This window comes from Triticum dicoccoides, chromosome 3B (genome assembly GCF_002162155.2).
Source record: "Triticum dicoccoides isolate Atlit2015 ecotype Zavitan chromosome 3B, WEW_v2.0, whole genome shotgun sequence".
NCBI lineage: Eukaryota > Viridiplantae > Streptophyta > Magnoliopsida > Poales > Poaceae > Triticum > Triticum dicoccoides.
In genome coordinates, this window is record NC_041385.1 from 463660788 (window position 1) to 463682462 (window position 21675).

The 21675-nt window shown below is 45.8% G+C and overlaps 5 protein-coding genes across 9 annotated transcripts; 3 read left to right on the top strand and 2 right to left on the bottom strand.

The window, feature by feature from the left end:
* Positions 1–434: 434 nt before the first annotated feature.
* On the bottom strand, positions 435–1998 carry LOC119276530. Its single transcript, XM_037557602.1, has 3 exons — positions 1682–1998; positions 1432–1596; positions 435–1346 (listed from the first exon to the last, which is right to left on the bottom strand). Exons 1-3 carry the CDS (start codon positions 1724–1726, stop codon positions 711–713), a joined length of 846 nt encoding a protein of 281 aa, XP_037413499.1. The 5' UTR covers positions 1727–1998; the 3' UTR covers positions 435–710.
* Positions 1999–2079: 81 nt separating this feature from the next.
* LOC119276532 lies at positions 2080–6572 on the top strand. 2 transcript variants are annotated; one of them, XM_037557608.1, is made up of 3 exons: positions 2080–2750; positions 5003–5082; positions 5216–6572. In XM_037557608.1, the coding sequence occupies exons 1-3, from the start codon at positions 2611–2613 to the stop codon at positions 5539–5541; spliced, it is 546 nt and encodes a 181-aa protein (XP_037413505.1). In that variant the 5' UTR covers positions 2080–2610; the 3' UTR covers positions 5542–6572. The 2 variants fall into 2 exon arrangements, with proteins under 2 accessions (XP_037413505.1, XP_037413504.1); XM_037557607.1 differs by lacking the exon at positions 5003–5082 and having other exon boundaries at positions 2082–2750.
* On the bottom strand, positions 5971–9002 carry LOC119276529 (violaxanthin de-epoxidase, chloroplastic-like). Its single transcript, XM_037557601.1, has 3 exons — positions 8592–9002; positions 6465–7889; positions 5971–6199 (listed from the first exon to the last, which is right to left on the bottom strand). The coding sequence occupies exons 1-2, from the start codon at positions 8865–8867 to the stop codon at positions 6591–6593; spliced, it is 1575 nt and encodes a 524-aa protein (XP_037413498.1). The 5' UTR covers positions 8868–9002; the 3' UTR covers positions 5971–6199; positions 6465–6590.
* LOC119276531 (MRN complex-interacting protein-like) lies at positions 6817–11426 on the top strand. 3 transcript variants are annotated; one of them, XM_037557604.1, is made up of 5 exons: positions 6817–6943; positions 9321–9621; positions 10500–10691; positions 10778–10908; positions 11126–11426. In XM_037557604.1, the coding sequence occupies exons 1-5, from the start codon at positions 6935–6937 to the stop codon at positions 11267–11269; spliced, it is 777 nt and encodes a 258-aa protein (XP_037413501.1). In that variant the 5' UTR covers positions 6817–6934; the 3' UTR covers positions 11270–11426. The 3 variants fall into 3 exon arrangements, with proteins under 3 accessions (XP_037413501.1, XP_037413500.1, XP_037413502.1); XM_037557603.1 differs by lacking the exon at positions 6817–6943 and adding an exon at positions 9059–9224; XM_037557605.1 differs by lacking the exons at positions 6817–6943; positions 11126–11426 and adding an exon at positions 9059–9224 and having other exon boundaries at positions 10778–11033.
* Positions 11427–15848: 4422 nt separating this feature from the next.
* On the top strand, positions 15849–21223 carry LOC119276533 (protein IQ-DOMAIN 31-like). 2 transcript variants are annotated; one of them, XM_037557610.1, is made up of 7 exons: positions 15849–16136; positions 16596–16729; positions 17182–17418; positions 17954–18157; positions 19076–19135; positions 19283–20300; positions 20868–21223. In XM_037557610.1, exons 2-7 carry the CDS (start codon positions 16637–16639, stop codon positions 20897–20899), a joined length of 1644 nt encoding a protein of 547 aa, XP_037413507.1. In that variant the 5' UTR covers positions 15849–16136; positions 16596–16636; the 3' UTR covers positions 20900–21223. The 2 variants fall into 2 exon arrangements, with proteins under 2 accessions (XP_037413507.1, XP_037413506.1); XM_037557609.1 differs by having other exon boundaries at positions 15851–16136; positions 17179–17418.
* Positions 21224–21675: the final 452 nt, after the last annotated feature.

The following is a 21675-nucleotide window of genomic DNA, read 5'->3' on the forward strand; positions in this document are numbered from 1 at the left end:
ACTACATACAGATGTATACAAACATATTTTACAGTGTAGGTTCACTTATTTTGCTTACTATGTAGACCATAATGAAATCTTTAAAAAGACTTATATTTAGGAACGGATGGAGTAGTTCGCTAGAACAATGTTTCTAAGGTAACGTTAGCAAGATAACATTTTCCAATAAAAAATATATCAAGGTCTTTGGACCACCGAATAACCACTCGAAGAAACTTAACTATATTTGACTTAGGACAAACCTAGAATTTTAAAGTATTTTGAAACGAAAGCCAACTTCACATTTTTTACTTACTCCCTTCATTTTTGTATACAAGGCCGCTATCAAAATTATAATTTGCAACTATACAAGGTCACTAATATTAATCGAGGTAAAATTGATGATGTTTGCCTCGTACTAGCACCCAAGAACATTAATATCCCTTTCATGCATGTGGGAGTGAGAAGGTTGGCTTGCATTCCCAACATTAATCAATAACGAGGAGTAAAAGGGTTGGCTTATTGTGCGTGAGAGAGAAAAAGCACATTAATTACACGACAAACAAGGTGACAAACTAGCTTGCAAAATTGACTTAAACACGCATTGATTTTTACCTTGGTACCTGTAATATGAGTTTGTGGCCTTATATATAAAAATGAAGGGAGTACTTATTCTGATCATGAGAAAACAAACGGTACCGATCCCAATTTACCACCCAGCAGTTTTATCATCACCTGGGCCTCCCAGCCAGCATGAAGGCCTTGAACACAAGCTTCCTGGGCACCGTCGGCTCATCCCCCCACCCCTCTTCCACCTCCTTCATCACACCCTTCACTAGCGCCTCCAGGTCCACCCCTTTCTCCCTAGCCGTGGTGGCGACGGAGCCGGTCATCACGAACCCGGCGAGGTCCTCCAGCGTCATCTCCGCCTCCATGTCGACGTCGGCCGGCTCGCCCTCGCGGCCCACCCCGACGGGCTCGAACGGGAACGGCAGCTCGCGGTACCGCTCCATGGCCAGCCTCGTCCTCGGGTCCATGTACGGCCGCATGGCCGGGTACAGCGTCCCGTGCAGCTTGTCCCCGAACGGGTGGATGTCGTAGTTGTACCCCCACACGGCGAGGACGCCGCCGGGCTTCCTGAGGACGCGGTTCACCACGGCGTAGAAGAGCGGGACGTCGAACCAGTGGATCGCGGTCGCCACGATGACCAGGTCCAGGGAGCCCTCGCCGCCGACCAGGGCGACGAGGTCGTCCTCCGGGAGGTCCTCCGGCGTGTGCAGGTACCGCACCTTGGGGTGCGCGATGGCGTGGCGGAGCTGGCCCTCGCTCACGTCCGTCGCGACCACGCCGTCGTAGTGCTCCGCGATCTGAGGAGGGGATTTTCGCTTTTCAGGTGCTCGCTCAACTCAGAGTTCAGATCAAACGAAGTGGCTTAAAGGGTTGGAGGCTTACGCTGACGGAAGCCTGGCCACTGCCGCAGCCGGCGTCCCAGGCGCGGTGGTGGCCGGCGGTGAGGGAGGCGAGCATGGAGAACCACTCCTTGGGGTACCGCGGCCGCTTCTTGGCGTACGTCTCCGACGGTTTCTCATACAGCCCCGCCATTCTTGTGCGCTGCAGCTGTAATCAACGGCCGTCTGTCAAATGCCTCGAATTGCACTTGCAGGGCTGGATCTGGATGGAATTTATAGACAACTCGTAGCACCTTGGAGGTCAGAGTCAAAGTCAATGTGGTCACATAATAATCCATATAAAAAGGCAGCCATGAGTTATCCACTAGGATTCAGAATCTTAAACTGCAGCAATTTTTCTCTCAGACTTTACACTACCACGTGCAGAAATATGATGCAGCAGAAACCCGAAGTTAACGCGGCAGCGAGATGGTTTTCAACATGGAATCAATAGGCATCCAAGGGGTAAAAACAGGGAGTGCATCAAACCTTATGGAATGATGTGCTAAAAGCATTGGAACGCATCAGATCTGAATGAAACCTGTGGATTGGGGTATAAAGCAGGTCAACCCGACGTAGGAGACTTTGCTTGCTCTAGCTTGTGTGAAGCACATCACTTTTGCTTCGCCAACATAATTGTATGCACCGAACTGAACTATCTGAACATCCACAAGATGCTCCAGCAGCCATAAGTGGGAACGCTTCAAGATGCTTAAACATCGCAACAACACATGTATTAACTACTCCCTCCGTCCGGGAAAAGTTGTCCCCAACGACATTTTGCGAAAATCAACTCCCCTTTCTTCCGACAAACTACGCAGCCCTCCCTCCGTCTGCTTCTCTGCTCCGTCGCCTCGCCACGCGCCGGCCGCCTGCTCCGTCGCCTCGCCGCATGTCGGCCGCCTTCTCCCCCTCGTCTCGCCGCTTCTCTCCGTCCGCACTAGGAGATCAAGAGGGAAGGGATCCCCTTTTCTGTAAAGCTCGCGCCTTGCCGGCTCCGTCGGCGGCGCTCGATGACCCGCTCCTCGTCCTCGATCTCCTCATCCTCGAGCACCTCCTCCAGACCTCCAGCTCCGGCAGCGGCGCTCGATGACCCGCTCCTCGTCCTCGAGCTCCTCATCCTCGAGCACCTCCTCCAGACCTCGAGCTCCGGCGGCGGTGGCGTGGGAAACACGACCAGGGCATGGGGAAGACGAAGACTTGCTCCAGAAGCTTGTCTTACTCCTCGAGCTGGTGGGCTTATGATGGAGGACCTGCACTCTTGGCTCCACCAGCGCAGCCGCTGCCGCTTCTGCTTCTGCTCCCCGCTCACCCACAGCGCAGGTTTGTCTTCTGAATTTACAGGTGATGTCTGTCTGTTGAAGCAAGCAGGTGAGCTGATTTTTTGCAGCGATTGGAGGAGGAATGGAGTATTGCAGAGGAATGGGTGCTGCTTCTTTTGTGAGCCATAGAGTATTGGGAGTACGAGTAAAGTACTGACAAAATTCAGTTAGCCATGGAGTACAATAGATGAACATACAGTATAGATTCAGTTAGCCTTGCACTTTGCATGCTTCCAGTATTGGTGAACATAAAGTAGATAAGCATACAGTATAAATTCAGTATAAACAGTATTGGTGATAATTGAATTCAGTTGGTGACAAAATCACTACTTTGTGTACACATTGACTGAATTTAACTTGGGAGTACAGTCACTACATTGCTTCTCTGCTTACAAAATTCAGATTGAATTTCACTATCAAAAGAAAAGAAGTGGAGATTAAATGCACAAGCACTTCAATTGTGTGCTCAGTAAATTACCAAGTTCAGTAAAATTCAGTCTATGAATTCAGTTTACTGTGTGCTCAATTGTGTGCATCGTTGGGACACTTTACTGTTCATGAATTGGAGTACATCTCTGCTTTCATGTTTTAGGTAGCATCATCCATGGATGCATTCACTATTTCAATCAACTCCTGTAGATTGGATTCAGTACAAAATCAGTTAACTCCTATAGAAAAGAGAGATTCCAACTTATAATCAATTTAATTCAGTACGATTTCTTTCCACCTAGTCCCCTGTTTCCAGGTCAAAATTGCATGTTGACACTAGTAGTAAGAGTAGAATAAGAATAATTCCAAATAAACTCAAATAAAGTTAGTCAAAAGTGACTATACAAAAATTTAGTCACAAGTTTGCTTTAGTATATGCAATTCGTAATGTTAACTAATTCAAATAAGCTAAGATCAATACCAGAACATGCCAATTATTGATGCTTTTTTTGTTTTCCTCTCTGTAGGAGCAGATTTGCTCCTGGTCTTTATTCTACAGGAGCAGCTTCTTGTTAGTCCTTGTACTATCCCTGTTGATATTATTCCAAATAAATTCAAATAAAATAAAAAATTCAGTCACTAGTGATGGATTATGCTCAGTAAAATTACCAAGTTCACTAAACTCGGTCTAAAATTGACAGCAAACTGCTGTTAAAACATCCACATTTTGTTATTTTGGTTAATTGAAAACAAAAGCTATGTGATGCAGGTTTGCATGTGAAGACCTTCACTCTGCGCTCATCATATAAGCCACTTTGTACTCTTATTGTGTTGTCTTTTCTCTGTCTTTCTATCAGGAAGGATTTGGGGATGTTTTCAGAGATGTTGTCCTTCTCTCATTTTAGACCATGATCATTTTAATGCTACAGTTCAGAAACAAGGAATTTAGTTGATGAAAGCACATTCCATGAACATCAAGGAAATTTTAGTAAACTGCAGTAGGATTTTTCCAAGTTAGTGCTTGCAAAATTTGTCACTGTCAACTGAAACATGAGTCTATGTTTCATTTTCCAAGCTAGTGCTTGCAATATTTGCAAGCATTATTGTTTTTTTCTTTGTACAATATGGCAGTAGAGACCATGGCAGTAGAGACCATGACAGTAGTGACCATGACAGTACTGAACATATACTCCCCTGAATTTTTTATGCTCCTATTCCACTTTATGAGTTTTTTTAAACTGCCAAATGACAATTTACTGAAGATGCAGAGAAGATGCTAGTAGTATCTCTCAAGTTAACTTAATCTTGGAAAGTTCACTTTATGTGCTCACATTCGATCGTGTGTAATAGTTCTACGAAGGTAATCTTGTAGAGAATAAGCTTAATAACCCTGCTTTTATGTGCTCACATTTTGAAAGCTTTTCCTTCTGTGGGTGCTCTAACAGCTCAAAAAAAAGTGATCATATATTAAATCCCTGAATAATGTTCTTTTATCTTGAGGAAATTACATAATCAATATTAGTGCCCGCCTAAAGGGGAAGTACTATGGGGTAAACATTTAGCCAAATGCAAATCAGAGCTGACCTGAATGTTGTTGCTTTAGACTTCAGAGTTTCAATATTGTTTACATCTTTGACATAGGATAAATGATTATAAATGCAGAGCCCACCTGAATGTTGTTGCTTTAGACTTCAGAGTTGCTTTATTGTTTACATAATCAATCTTTAGAATTTAGCCAGACTTATCGAGCCTTAATCATCATCCAACCACTTAGCCATCATTCCTTATAGCGTTATAATCTACTGCAATTTGATCTTGATGCAGAGAAGATGCTACTAGTATCTCTCACAAGTTAACTAGAACAATTGAAAGCAACAGTAGATCAGAAATTGCTTCTACTCTAGGTGAGGTTCAGAAATTATCCAAAGATTCAGTTAACTTTTGTTAACATTCAGTTAACTGATGAACTTTGGACATTGAGGGACACATTCAGTTTACTTCTGTGTTAACTGAATCTTTTTTGCAACATTTCTGCAGAGTACTCTCACCGGCAGCATGATCAATTGTGTTTGAAATTAATGAACAAGTGCAAGGATCAGAAATTGGAGCTTCTTCTCACCGGCAGCAGCACAAGCAGGGTAGCTCCAGGCAGCAGCACGAGCAGGCCCGCCTGGGAGGAGCAGCAACTTGCAGACGAGCAGCAGGTCGAGGAGAGGAGTGGGGGAGACGACAGGGGCCTCGAGGTTGAGGATGAGCTTCAATTCCAGGCCCGCCGGGAGCTCCAGGTCCAGGCGCTCGAGACCCAGGCGCGCGCAGGTCCTGGCTGGCGGGAGGGGATAGAGGCGCAGCCTTGGGCGGCGTAAGGGGTGACGGCGGGAGAGGATGGCGGCGGTGCAGCGCCATTCAGCCGTGGAGCCGCCACCCGTCGAGGTGGTCGCCGCGGAGGAGTAGGTGGATGGCGCAGCTCGCCTTGGGCGGCGCAGGTGGGCGCGGGCGGCGTTGGTTCACAGCGGTGGTGCAGCTCGCCTCGGACGGCGCAGGTGGGCACGGGCGGCGGTGGTTCACAGCGGCGGCGCAGGTCGTGGCCGTCGTCAACCGGTGCCGACGGTGGCTTGGGCGGCGGACGAAGAAAGGAGGAAGAAGCAACCGGGGGCTGATTAGCAAGAGATTCGAAGATGGAAGGTTTTTTTTGCAAATTTGAAAATGAACTAAGCGCTGGACAACTTTTCTCGGACGGAGGGAGTAGTACCTAGTTGTCTACACGATAAGACTTTTTAGAGCATATACCTCACTGATCTAAAAAGGCTTATAAAAGTTTGCAGAGGGAGTACAAGTTCTACGAGCAACGTTGACTGCACAAGATAATTGTACAGCAACCGAAACGGAAAACCAGCAGAGAATTGGGGACAGTGGGACTGGCATAGCAGACACAGTATGAACCCTTCTGTCCTGTTATGTGTGAGGATCCAGGATTTATACAAGTGATGAAGACGCCCCTTGAACATTGCATCCAACGTCGACCTGTCATGATGAGAAAAGCAGAAAATTCAAATTGACAATTTAGACACACAAGAGTATTATTACTGAACAATCTTTGTATCTATACTTGTTAAAGACTGGGCATGATGATGGCAGCAGAAGAGGTGAGGTATTATATGACAACAAGTATATACTCTCTCCGTCTCAAGATAAGTGTCTCAACTTTGTACTAACTTTAGTACAAAGTTATACTAAGGTTAAGACATTTATTTTGGGAAAGAGGGAGTACAAGACTAAGAAAATATACCTCCCAATTACAAATAAGCTCCATTTAACAATAGCGGCTGTCATTCTTTACATCTTTGTAAGTAGAGGTGCACATGTACATCAGTTGGGAAAAGAATTGCCCCTTTCATGCTGGGTGAACACTTCATCATATTCTCTGCATAATGCCAGCTTCTTTTCCTGGAGCGATCTGGTAATGCAGCCGTGAACCTTCGGGAGTTCCCAAAGGCGCACCCGTGCAGGAGCAGTTGTCAACCATATAAAGCTCCCATTTCTTGATACCACATTTCTCCAAAGCAGAGTCCAATCTTGGGTTGTCCCCGTCAGGATAAGACCCATCAGGGGTAACAAGCACTGCTCCAGTGTATGATTGTCCAGCAGCCTGAGCAGCTCCATGGTAATGGAACAGACCCCAGCTGAAATCATCTGAAACATCAACAATTGTCCAAAACTCTTTCGAAACCACACCATTATCCAGCACACTGAAATAAAATGTACCAGGTACGCTAGCTCTTCTCACTCTGTACTTTCTACGCCTCCAAACCAGCTTCCCTTCCAGGGTTCTGACTTGAAAAATTGGCTCATACCAAAATGAACCTTTAGCTTTCCCTCTGTAGAATAGTTGGTACTGGCATGGGAATTGGTCATATGCTGGATTCTGTCCAGCTACAACTCTCCAGCTCCACTCCAAGCCGTCCAGCCAGCCGACAAACAGGTCTTCTGCAACTTCATGGCTAAGCTTTTGTTCTCTGAACATTGATAGTGGGGTCACAGAGGGCTTACTAGGGATCTCAGCATTGAGCTCAAGGCAGTTGTGCTTTTGCAAAACACAGAGGGAAAAGGCCTCTAGATGCGGACTCTCGTACGATGCAATGCAGCGATAGTTGCAGACCTGGTCGGTTGGAGAGCAAGAATTTAGACACTGAATGGCTTTCCTACAGTCGGGATCAAACAAACAATTCAGTATTTGAGGACCGCAGTTTGTTATCATACAGCCTAGGGTAGACAGACCTTTTGCCCTAAGGTTTTTCAGCATAGCCACCGGTCTTATGTATGCATTAACCACAACAAGTAAGCAAAACCTAATGTCATCTGAGTTGTGCCTTTCCCACGCATTGGATATCGTCTTGAGGACTTCAGTTGATTCCTCTGTTCCACTTGGTTTTCCAACATTGATTAGCTTGCCAAAGAGGTCCTGCTCTCCAGTGTACTGAACAAATGTGGCTCCTAACTTGTTTATTAAGGACGGAGATGACTGAAAACAAAGTACATTTGGAATGTTCTTACTGCTATGTATAAGCCACTGAACAGACTCCTGGCCTGTTATTGCAACATTGACTAGCATATCACAGTGAGACAACTCTTTCTTAAGATCATCATGGTCAATCGACTTGTCGGTGAATACAAGCATTTCAAATCCTTCATCAACCCACTTCAACCTATCAGCCTAATAAAAAACAAGATACAAGATTATAGGCAGTAAACTGATATTATGAGATTCATTTCATTATATAAATTAACATGCAGATTTTAGCAAAGCAAGCAAGCAAAAAATGCACATTTCATGCACACCTACAGAAATGTATCTGACCCGTACCACTCCATATTATTCAATAATAAATAATGGAAGCATTTAGAACCGAGATAATGATAGTACTCCTATGCTTAAGAATTCAAGATTAGCAATTGAGGCTAAAACCTATGTTTTAAAGGCGTCCGTAAGGCGACGCCTAGGCGACGCCTAGGCGTCGAAGCGCTCCCCCTCCGCTTTGGAAAATCGACCGCTTTGGGCGCCTAGGCGTCCAAAGCGCCCGCCTAGGCGTCGCCTAGGCGCCAAAGCGCCCCCCCTCCCTAAGGCGGTAAGGCGTCGCCTTAAAAACATAGGCTAAAACAACTAGTTCAAACATTAGCAGTGTCCAAAATGAAGCTGGTCTTCCAGTTCAGACAGTTATGGTCATACAGATGGTACTAATTGTTTACTGTATACAGATGGTACTAATTGTTTACTGTATGTAAAATTGTAAAGTATGCGCAGTAGGAGATCAGTAAAATCACTTCACGTTCCAAAGTAACTCCCACAAGGCCGCGATGTCTCCCCCTTTCAGAACGGTGTGAGGGGCGAACTGATGGGTTAAGAGCGAGGCCCTACCGTATGGCGCATAACCTCGTCCCAGGGCGTATCCTTGAGCGGGCTGATGCTTCCGTCGCCAACGACGGCCACGATGCGGACGGCGTCTTCCGGGGACGTGGCTTGGCCGGCGACGCTGGCAATCCCGGGGGAGCAGGTGATGCCGGAGAGGCGGCGACTAGCGGAACGCTTGGGGGCAAACACGGAAGAGGTTCTAGGGAGGCGGAATCCGGTCGGTTGGAAGATCCGAACGGCGGCGGTGGCGGCGGCAGCGGAGGTTGGGAGAGTGGTCGCCATGGGAGGGGACCGAGTGGAGGAAGCGGCTGCACGTCGCGGTAGAGCCTTCGAGGGGCTTTTCCTCGTGGAGCCCGGAGCCCCTTCTCAGCCGTCCGATCTAATATCAACAGTTGGTATTAATAATAAAACAGAGGGGATGACGCAAAATTTTATACCGAACGTGAAATGAAACGAAACACCACCTGCCGCGCCAGAACCTCCATTTAGAGCGGGAGAAACGCAAAATTTTCCCCCAATCCGCCTCCACCTTCTTCGAATCATTCTCGGCTCCTCTCTCCCCGGCCCGCTCGAGAACCTGGGTCCGCCATGGCGACGCTCTTCCTCGCCCTGCAGTGCGTGGAGTGCTCCACCATGCAGGTGGGCGCCTCAACCAGACGGCCGCCGCCGATTTCCGCTCCTGTTCGTTCCACCGCTGATCCGATTTTGTTTCTGTGTTGCCCTTCGACGGCCCAGGTGAAGCAGCAGAAGAAGAGCAGCAACAAGTGGGCGTGCGTGGTGTGCAACCGGCGCCAGTCCGTGCTCCGGGTGCACGCCCGCGGCTACCGCGCCGCCGACCTGCGCCGCTTCGTCCAGGACGCGAACCTCGCACGCGGCCGCGGCGCGCCCGTGCGCGAGGCGGACTGGGACCCGCCGGTGGCCGGGGATCAACAAGACGAGCCCCCGAGGGAGAAGAAGCGGATGGACTGGTCCGAGTACCTGGACGACACCGGGGAGCGTCATGCCGGCCGCGGCTTTGCCGATTCTCGTGATGATGGTATGGTTCAATCATGTTTGATGTAATGCCTGACTGCTTGCTTGCTCCAAATCTGCTAATGTATCTTTCAAGGTTTAATCTAACAGAGACCTTCCTGGACTGGAATCATGTAAACCTGTAGGGCCTGCCCGGCTGCTGTCTGAAATTGACATGCATTTAGATGTTATTGGAGCAATTCATACAACATTACCTATGCCAGCATTAGAATAACCATTTCACAAGTTCCTAGTATAATGAACCTGCATTTAAATGCTCGATTGCTTGTTATTATTTCTCCTGGAACTGGAATCAGATGGTTAAGTCGCTGCATTTTGTATTCAGGAATCAGGATAAGGTTGTATAGTATGCTTCTAAGTTGCATTCATGTTTATTCATTAGCAAATTGTATTTTCCATTACCTAGTGTAATATTGTTTGCGCAGAACATTTGGGTTTGCTTCTCTTTGCACATAACGCAATGCAGGTCGACTACGTGTTGCACTTTGCATCTGCTTTTCCAATCCGACCTAATCATACATTCATACCTGTGACCGTCGTGCCTGGCTGCTGATGCAACATAAGCGGGTGATGTGGGGTGATGGGCCGTGTATGGCTGGCTCTGTCTGTGGTGGCATGGGTTTGATCATGCTCTGTTTCAAAACAAAATGTTGCATATTGCAATACGTTACATGTTATATGCAAAGAAAACAAACCCTGGTGTTTTGCGCAGATGTTGTCAAATTAGATGGTGAAAATCGCAATATACTCTCTATTTATCCTCAGAATTTGTTAGCATCCCATTTCCAGGCATGGAATGGCCTCATTTCCAATGCGTAGTCCAATTATTTTTTATTTGAATGGTAATGGCCTAATTGTTCTCATGCTGCAATTTACAAACAGGGATTGAAGTGACAACTGAGCTACCCCAGGAAAGACCTAAAGCTCCTTCCTTGAAGAGGCCCCGAAAAGCCCAATTGGGTGTAGCTGGAAAGAGGCCCAAACCACCAATCAACCCCTCTTTATCCAAGATGCAGCAAATGGAACAAGGTCCAACTTGCTCAACTGTCTGCTCTGCAACTTCTACTGCTGAAGGTAACATGAAAAATCCTGATCACACTTTCTTACACCTGTCATGATCAAAATAGGAGAGTTGAAATAATCGTTATTGTTTTGTGCAGCACAAAGATCAAAGTTCAGCAAGTATTTGGACAGTAGCTTCTTTGAAGATAGAAATCAGGAGGGTTCTGGGCTCCATTGGACTGACCTTGATGAAAGTGCTCCCACTACTGAGGTAGTGGTGGATGATGAGGTACACCCCGATTTCATGTGATTGTTCTTGTCTGGGATTGCTACTCCTATATCCTATATATTTTAAATAGCAAGTTGTAAGATAAGATTAAATGTGCTGTTGGCAAAATGTTATTCTGTTTGATAGCACTATGGACTTTTGGAATGCTTTGAGTTGGACGAAAAGAGTACTGAAAGTAAATTAGGGTACATACTAACTTTTCTACGCAATTTAACAGTGTATCTGCTCAACCTCTTACTACGCACCCACCTTCATCCTTGGAGTTTCAGATACATCTATGTTACTAAGATATTCTTATCTTCAGATAAGTGTTGGATTAGGAATAGGAATTATAACTCGGAATGTTTTGTTTCATGTATAGACAGTTAGGCACTACTGCAGGAGCCCATAATGCATGAATATATTTAGCTTTCTTCAGTTATTAATATTTGAACATATATAACATGATGGTGCTAAAACCAATGGAAACATGTTCTAAACTGCCAGTCTCTGCTCTCTAGTTGACCGAGCACCAAACAACTCAACTCCACTTATTCCTTTTTTGTAACTTGCTAAGTTTATTTCTCCCAGATCCGGGTACCTTTCTAACTTGTCCTTCAAATGAATGTATCTAGCATTAATTTGGTGCTAGATACATCTATTTGAGTGACAAGCTTTTTCGGACGGAGGGAGTATAATATTATAAGAATGAGGCAAATGATCATACGGTAGTCGTAGGACTGTTGGACGCGCTACAGAAATACAACCTATACAGCTATGCCCAATCGCTTCACTAAATAAAAGGGAAAAGGGAACGCCTTTTCCTTTTCCCTTTAATCATGAGCTTTCTTTTTGCATATTAGTATCATTTATAATCTCTTGAAATGCATAGTCTAATTTAATTTGGCTATACCATGCTTCTCTCAGCCATGCACAAAAGCCCAGGCAAATGATTGCCTCTCTTTTCTGTTGGAGCGACAGAGCCATTAGTTAGCCACATTGTCATAGCACTGTTGAAGGACAAGCAATTGATTAACTTGTTCATTTTTTTTCCAGTACCTTCTATCTGGGTTATACAGTCAATATTAATAAGCTAATCTGTTTGGTTAGCAAGCGAAAGGCAATCACTAAGAGTGTCCCCTTGAAATTTCCCAACTTCGCATTTTATGAATCACAAAACCGTGATCAAGTTCAGACAGTTCCATTGTTGTGTTGTAGAGAAGGATGCCGTTCAGTTTCATTGTTTTCTCTTTCTCTCTCGTTCAAGCATCACGTTCCCCGCAAAAAAAAAAGAAGAAAAAGCATCACGTTGTCAGTTTCACTGATAGATATTGCTGCTGCTATTGATCCATCCCAAATTTACACGAGTAGTTCGCTGGTAAGCCCGGAGTCGTGCCTGTGAGGTGTCGTGCTTTGTAGTGCACCTTAAAGCGAGCAAAGGCCGACAGCTCCGCGCGTCGTGGCACATATTCCTCTAGTGGTACCGAACAGGAACAGCTAGGCACGATACCCAGTTCCGCGCCCCTTGCCGTAGGCAGCAGGACGGCATCGTCTCGGCTTTCGATCATGACGTTCAGACCCTGAGAGGGGCTTCTATGTTTTTGCCCGTTGACGTTTCTTCATGCGTTTGCTTTACTTTTATATACAGCATCTCTGTTGTTGTTTTTTTTTGAGGGAAAAGAGTACAATTTACTCTTCAGCCAACACAAGGTCGGCAACTAGCGCAGCGCTCAGATCAGCCGGAACACTCGCTACCAAGTACATTCCATCCATTTTCCTAGCCCGGGCCGCCAGTAGATGAGCCATCTTGTTTTGATTTCTGCTGACATGTTGGACCTGAGCAGCAGCAAACTTCGCCAGCTCCACCTTGATATCAGCGAGTACTGGATAGCATGCAGACAAACTACTGGTGCCCGACCTGAGCTCATTCGCAATGTACATACAGTCTGTTTCCGCGATCATCGGACCAGTATAAAGGGCGGACAAGTGTCGCAACCCTGTCAGCAATGCCTGCGCTTCAGCTTCCTCCGCAGACTTGCAGCGTAAGCCATGTTCAGACAGCGAGAAGATGACAGAACCATCATGGTCTCTCGCAATTGCACCCGAGTGGGAATCACCGCTACCAGTTAAAAACGCTGCATCAGTGTTCAGTGTGACTGTTCCCGCCATAGGGGGCCTCCAGTGACTGATGGTGTGATCCACAGTGGCTCCTACCTCTTGTCCATCTATCCCTGTTGACAGCGGGAACAGAGAAAACCCCTTCGCCAAAGCACCCCCGCTCTGCAGCGCCTTCTGCTTCCCCTTACTATCAGTTTCCTCCCCCGAGCCTCCGCAGGTTAGTTCTTCCACGTACTGTTTTAAGAACATAGCGGATCGGCTAACCAGCTCCTTCCCTGCATTATGGGTGCAATCGTCTTGGAGGAACCAACACCGCCACAGCAGCAGTAAAATTTTCGTTCTAATCTCTGGTTTGCATGGGTTAAGGAGGATCTGTAGCCAATCATCACCTGAGTATCTGAATTTTTCCTCGCTAGGTAGCTCCCAAGCTGCTCTCATTTCATGTCTTAGTGCCCTGCTCTTTGTGCACGAAATTACAGCATGAAATTCATCTTCCTCGCCGTTCCCGCAAATATTGCAAGTGCTTTCCACTTCCAGTGTGCGCTTTCATTTGTTCTTCTTTGTAGCCATAGTGCAAGTAGCTACTCTCCACCCAAATATCTTAATTTTCTGAGGCACCTTCGCCTTCCAAATAATGTCCCAGATACTACGATCTCTGTTGTTTTTTTATTGATTAAACGTGTGGGAGTACCATCCCTGTCAAGAATTGCTAGTCGTTAATGCATACCACCAACATCTCCGCATCAAATTGCTTGATGTAGATGCAAACTCGTCTACAAACACAATACATTTTGGTCTGCGTCGTAGGCTTGCCGTTCTTTCCCTCTCCCCCACCTCAACCAAAAATCTGCTGCGTCGCCATTTTTATAAAACTAGCGGGGCATTTAATTTGGCAGTTGAGTACTGCACCCTCTTCTGGTCGCTTCCGGATGTGAAGTCTTTGATACATTTTGATCGGCGTCACATTCTTGTGGGTGGCAGCTAATTTCACGGCGAGATATCTTGCGTGAGTTCAGCTGAAAGCTTTTGCTAAGCATAATTGAGCCTGTGATCATGTTCTCGCCCTTTATTCCCTCCCTTCGCTTTGCTCCATCTTTTTCTTTCCATCTTCTCTTTTATTCAAGGAAAGTACTAGTTGTGATTATTTTCAACTCTGGTTAGGTCAAGTACTTAGAAATTCATTTCAGTGGAGAGAAACGGCCTCCGGATAATAGAATCCGTTACGCATTACCTTACAACCGCGAGACAGCTGCCTGCCGCGGTGACACGGCGTGCTTTTCTGACGGCAGCGACATGGCAAGTGCGAGTATGTCACAAAAATATTGGTTTTATTAGTACGTGATGAAAATGAGTAGGACTATACAATCACGTGTTGCATCAATTGTGGCAAAATCATCGTTGTAGAGAAGAAAAATAACGCACCATGAATTGTGGGGTTGGAGTGTCTCTTATACGGTCCGATCCCATACTAACCCTTACAGTAGATCATTATTGTGCAATTGCACGCACGTCAAATCCAACCCCATCTCGGCATGATTCGCTGTTCACCCTGTACCGGCGGCCAGCGCGGGCGGTGGCCCAACCTGGTTCCCAGCGGCAGCAGAGAGCCGACGGTTGGTGGTTGTTGGCTGGTCCTGGTCGATCGATCGGCATTATCGTCGGGGCAATGGTTGGATTGGTTAACCTCTTTTTCTACGTCCGGCCTGTTTGCCCGCTCCGTGCTTCCTCCACTCTCCCGTACTAGTACTTGGGAACGGGACGCCGGACGCGGCAAAGGAAAGGAGAAGAGGAGAGAGATGCATTTGTCCGTCGCCGCTAGCTGCTTAAGCTTTGGGACGTCGTGTCTTTTGGCGTCGAAGGAAGTGATGGTGACTGGACATGGCACATTGCACAGCACCAATCGTCCTGATTGAAGCGGACCATTTTTATCGTTAACACGTCCGGAGGGCAGGAAGTGCACGCGCTACCGACCGCACGCACTGTCGTGGCGGATAGCAATTGCTGTAGATGGCCATCTGCTCCGGCCGTGCGTGCTTATGTTAATGGCTGGCTGATCGTGGTACCAAACCGGAGACGTGTCCGTTGCAGCGGAGCGGAGCAATGCGCCTGCCCTCTGCATCATCACCCGATCGATTCAAAGCTTAAACTAGCTCATTACTTTCTTTCTTTCAAGTACTAGCAGGCTTAGACGAGACACTAATAAAAGCAGAGTAGGGAAGATGGAGTAGGTGTTTGGGTGGTCATGCAAGGGCAAGGCTATTGTTTGGTTGACCGTCATATTGAAATTTCCATGATTCCGTTTCGAAAAAAAAAAATTCCCATGATTCAGTGCACATTTCCGATGGGAATTCTGAATCACGGCGCAGTATTATCCGTCACGTCAGTAGGGTCAGCATAAGCGCAAATGAAGATGCTAAACCCCACTGAACCCGCTTCCACACTTTTAACACCGGCTCCCGGACGCACACCTGCACTGACAAATGGTCCCGTACGTGCATTCCCAGTCCCACACCACCATCCGCTCCGACGCGCGCACGTACCGATGAAGGACAGCCAGCTCATCACGCCACCAAAACTGGAAAAGTTGAGGCCGTGCCAGTTTACAGCAGCCTTCGGCAACTCCACTTTTTATTCAACCAACCGCTCTAAACCCGACGCCTCACTGACATCTCGTCCTGGAGGTTTGCTGGCCCCACCGCCCGGCACCCAACTGCGTGGGCGTGTCAGCGCATCCCGCAGCTAAAAGTCACCAGCGCAAGGACACGGCGGGCTGGTTTCTCCGGCTGGCCCCACTCGTCAGCTTGCGGATATGTACGTCCCGGCAGGTGAGGCGACGGTGCATTCCGTTGCGGTGCGGGCCCCGCCCACCGTCTCAGTCTGTCACTCGCTCCTTTCCTCTTCTTCTCTCCAGCTCCCCATTTGCGCCTTCGTCTCTCTCCCCAGAACCTCTCTCTCTCCTCTGCTCCACGCCACAGAAGAGAACAAACAGTAGGAGGAGCGCTCTCCTTCGGCCGCGAGCGTCTGCGTCCCGCAATGGAGGCGTGATGGTTGGCGCGGATAGAGGGGTAGCGGGACAGGGAAGGTGAGCAATCTGCCGGGAGAGCGCCGACGCCCCGCCCAGTCCAGCCCAGGTTCGTGCGCCATTCCCGTGCTGCATTTTCCTTTTGTTTCCGCGGAATCCTCGTGCCGCATTATGCCCGTGTTTCCGCTGCGTGCTCGCGCGCGAGACCGCCGGCGTTCTGCGCCAACTGCCTGTGTTGTGTTGGTCGTGGGGTTCGTGGTCGTGGCTGCCGCTTTTCGTGGAGTTGCTGGGCTTGTGCTTGCTGCTTCTTCAGATCCGTTTTCTCCTGCCGGTTTGGGCCTTGCTTGCTCGCCTTCGCGCTTTTCCTGCCGTGGCATTCCAGACATCGTCGTCTTCCTTCACTGTGTGTCCCTGCTTTTTTTTTTACAAGATTTCCAGTGTAACGTTTGCTGGTTACGGCTACTTCGGCGTGCCGCCTATGTTTTTTTTTTTTTCAATCCAAGATTAAAAAGAGCGGTGTGGTGTTTGGATCTGTGTGCTGAGTTGCTGACGACTTGCTCTACTGCAGGTCCAGAATTTCCGGTGTTTGAGCAGTTTTAGTAGGCTGCTATGGGGAAGTCCCCGGCCAAGTGGATAAAGTCCGTGCTCCTCGGGAAGAAATCAACAAAATCCAATTCTACCAAGGCAAAGGATCTTCCAGCAGTAAGAACTTTAATAATGCACATATCTTGTTAATTAAGAGCTAGTTTTCCTAAGGGTTTGACAGTTGAGTTACGCAATTCGCAGTAAAAAAAATTACCCCCTCTTGTCCAAAATAAGTGTCGTAATTTTAGTTCAAGTTAACAAATGTTACTAGTTATATATTTTTTCTGGTCCAATTTTGGGTTTATCGATGCATTCTTCTATTTTAGCTTGAAAGAAAATCCTAGCTAGCTCTTCCACAATAATGGTCTTGAAGGCAATACTTGTACTAGGACATCAAATTCTAGTCTCCTTGACTGGATTGCACATTGAAGAAACATTAGATGCATTGCTTTTCATGTTCCTCTCTGCTTTATTCATGTTCTCGGGTTGCTTTCAAGTGAATATTGTGTTTTTCTTCTACTTTTGATGACTAGTTGAGTTAATCATATCTCTTCCCTGAAATATAGAAGGCTGCAAACAGCAACGGATGCACTGCTGGGAAGGAGCCTGAATCCTCTGATAATTCTCCCCTCATCTCGGAGCCGGTACTTGTTAGCTCCCACAATGTGTCTGAAATTTCCAACTTGCCCAATGGGAGGGCAATCGAAAACATGGTTAGAGTTGGGTCCGACACGCAAATTAGTCCAGAGAAACTGAGAGAAGAACTAGCAGCAGTGAAGGCGCAAGCCGCTTTTCGAGGTTACCTGGTAAGTGCTAAGCACCTTTCTTATCAACTGATTCATACAGTATTTGTACAGTTCATGCCATCTTGGTGATGCGTCTGCTGACTGCAAAACTCTGCAAGTGTTGCTCCTAGCTTCTAAACCTTTTATGTAGTGCTGTAGTGGCTCATAAAAAAAATAGAAAAGGAAACAAGAATAGTCAGCCTCACGAAAAGAAATTCAAACGTGATAAAAAGTTTGATGGGCTTATTGGCTGATCTCCATCAAACAATTAGTAGCTTCTGCTACTTTAACACCTTCACAATTTTTTTCAGGACACTATAGAAAGCACCCTCTGCAATAATGTGTCCCGACTCCCTACATTAATTATTGTTTAAAAAAATGCATTTTGAATCCTGGGCATCTGGAAAGGCATACATGGTTTGGACAACTATAAAAAGATGCATTTATCTGGGTGTACTGGGGATCATCCATTCTCTGCTGCAGCAAACATATTCATTTTCATTTAGTTGCAGCAGCACAGTGCTAATGTTGGAACGGTTGTGAACTTGTGGTGCAGGCACGCAGGGCCTTCCGCGCATTAAAAGGTATCATCAGACTTCAGGCACTGATTCGAGGGCATCTTGTAAGGAGGCAGGCCGTTTCAACCCTTCGTGGAACATGGTTGATTGTGAAGTTTCAAGCTCTAGTTCGTGGAAGAAATGTTAGATTTTCTAGTGCTGCCACGCAATTAGCTGTGAAGTTTTGTCAACATAAGTATGGGGTGAGACCTGATTCCTTTCTACTCAGTTTACCACTGTTGTAGACAATAAATGCTTGCGCCCATGAAAGTGTGGTCTGCCACACTATTTTTAAATCACTTATTGCACAAAATAATGCATGCCTCAACATCAAAGCAGCACAGTGACCTTGAACCAGACCCCAGCATATAAAGTACGAGTAGCATACAAAACTAAGTGTTCAGTAAACGTTCTGTACTTGGATTACTACAAATAGCAAGAAAATAGTGTTAATTGTGTGCCTTTCTGCATCTTGTTCTGCATTATTTGGTCATGGTTATGTGCAAGTTCAGTGTATTATTGTATTGTCGTGGATAGTAATGAAAACTTGCCCTTTACCCTTAGATATTTCTTCTTAGGTTAATAACTTATTTTCTTAGGTCGTTTTAGAATTTTCTCCCTGGGTGCTTTGGACCCCAACAGGCTTTGTTCACTTGGTCCTAGTGCAACTCAACATACTCTGTTCCCTATCATTAGTTTACGATCGACACATAATGGTTTTATCGGAAAATTCCATAGATGGTTTCAGCAGAGCTTTCACTGTCACTGTTGATATGCTGACCACTAAATAACGTCCCATATTTGTGACATTTAACACGATTTGGTAATACACAGAAGTACCAACAGTTAGAAATTGCTCACTAGTCATGTGTTTTCTTGTGAAATTTAACATTAAAAGAGTTGCCCATCTGTTGAAAAAAGGTCATGGAATTATTCTGCAAAACTACAGTTTGAATTGTTTATGTTGAGCATATCATTGTATTATTTATCATGCTTCCTCTTTCTTTTCGCCGGAAGGTGATTGCTCAAAGTCTAAAACGTAACTCTGCATTCCCCTTATGCAATTTTTACTGTTTGGTAGCTAGTATGGCACAAGAATCTAAACATATCTTTGTTGTTAGGGTGACAAGTCGTCGGATGCATGGAAGGAGAAGCTATCTTCACATCCATATGTTCGAAAGGTATGCAATAGTTTTGAGAAAAATAATTACTGGTCAGGAAAATAATCTTGACCCTGCTCATTCTTATCTAAGAAATGCATGTCATCACAGCAAACTTACTTTCTATTTATTTCTAAGTTGTTCTAACTCATTTTTGCATACTTATAGCTTCTGTCTTCACCAATTTTGGTACAAGCTCTTCACGTTCAGTATGATGAGACAAACCCCAATTCAGCCCTCAACTGGCTGGAGAGATGGACAATAAGCTGCATCTGGAAGCCTGTTTCCAAACCAAAAATAGTTACTGACGGGAAACCACAAGTAAGGAGGGCCAGTTATGCCATGGAAACTCACTCAGCAAAGTTAAAGCGCAATGTTCGGAAGTCTTCTACTGCCACTGTTGAGACTCAGGCAAATACCGTTGAATCTGAAAAATGGAAAAGAAACCCACGGAAATTGAATGGCTCACCTGCTGATTCAGTACCAGACAGCCAGTTATCTGAACTTGAGAAGGTTAAAAGGAACCTTAAGAAGGCAGCTAACTCCATGGCTGAAGCCTCTAAGATATCTACCAAGGCTGATGTGTTGAAGGTACCTAATTCCATAGCTGATGAGCTGAAGATACTTGGTTCCATGGCTGAACTATCAAAAAAATCCAGCATACCAAATGGTATCTCTGACCATCAAGACAGCGAATGCGAGAAAGCACTAGAGAGTACACGTGAGGCTGTGTTTCCTCTTGAAACTCAATATTCTCACAGTGGCAATCTTTTGGAAAATTCAAATATAAGTAAGTTGGTACCTGACATAAAATATGATCTAGAAGCATCATTCTTAGGGGACAAAGTTAATGAACCCACTACTGTCGCTCAAGCAGATGAAGTCATACAACTGCAGAACCTTGATAACGGATATGATATTATAGAAAGGAAAGAAGAGACTAGGTCCAAGGAAGAACCTCTGCCTAATGGAAGCCTTAAAACCAAGAGAAGGTCTTCGTTCTCTAATTCAGAATACCCTGAGAGTGGAACCAAGAACACTCCAGTTCCATCAAGGAAGCCAAGCTATATGGCTCCAACAGAATCGTTAAAGGCGAAATTGCGAGGACCACCCAGATTAGACTCTGATCTACCAGTGGACAAGAATGCCTTCACTCGCCGTCAGTCTCTTCCTTCTGCTGCAAACAGTACGTTTTATTCCCCATTTGAATTCCCCTGAAAAACATAATTTACACATACACAAAAATCAGTTCAAAATAGGGATGCTCTTAGAAGTGATAGATACCTTTTCTAGATAATGTCAGCGAATACTCCCCACCCTCTGCATCCTACAATTCACATACCCAAATTATTAGTCATTATAGTATTTTGCGCCATATGTGATAACAATAGCGACAAACTGCTTAATCAAGAGCAAAATCAAACATTACATAAGCAGTTATAAAAACCGCCACCCAAACGATGACATAAATCCCTTGGTAGCCAACAGCAATGATGCGCTAAAAAGTGATATATGTCATCATAAAGGGGTGGCAATGGCTACTCAACTCATTAGCTATCTTCATATGTATGGTTGCTGATGTTGTAATGTCTATCTGTATGCATCTGATTACTTCAGATTTTGCAGCTTATAAGTTGGAACTACATGTTTGGAAGAAATTTCAAGCTGTATAAATTGTTGATTTCTCAAACCTAAACATTCTGTTTTGCTCTTCGTTACTTAAATTCCACTTCTTTCGTCCTACTATCTGCAGATAGAGCAATCAAAACAGAATGGAGGCGGTGAAGAGGCTATCAAGCTTCCAACAGAAGGGTGCATTATTGTGGAAGAAATTTCAAGCTGTATAAATTATTGATTAGTTTATGAAGTTTGCTGATGTCTACCTGTCTCTGTCCTTGTTGTTCTGTCTACGTTATAAACATATGTTCTTACGCCCTTTTCGAACTAGCTTGTGGTGATATGTTTGGTGCTATTTTTTCCTCGAGTTATCTTATAGTTCCTTGGTCCGTGTATTAAATGTATAGCTCCAGTTATTTGGCTCATTTCTGTTTTGATGACGACACAGCATAACTGATTGCATTATGAAGTGCCAAATTACAAGTTTGAATAGCCTCTCTTTTTTCTTGCTTCTCCTCCACGTATATTTCCACCTTTTGCTAATTTCAGTTTCATTTTTGTTGGTTTTTCTTGGCTCAAATGGGCTTGATGCCTTGTATATACATATATCACATCTCTTATACTTTAATCACGTCATGTATGGCTGAAGAACTCACCTGAGATGGCTTAGAGCATCTCCACTCGTCCCCCCTCGGACCACTTTTTTTGCTCCGGCGGTAAGAGAACGTCCTAGTCGTGCCCCCAACTCCTCACTTTTCGCCGGATTTGGGCAAAATTAGGGCCGGCGCTCCTAGGCCAAACCCAACCCATCGGGGGGCACTTGGGGGGCTCCGACGCTATTTTCTACATGCAAATGGCCCACCGTCAGTCGTCCATCGCCTCTCTCTCATGTTTGTCTCCTCTCTCTCTCTCTCTCTCTCTCTCTCTCTCTCTCTCTCTCTCTC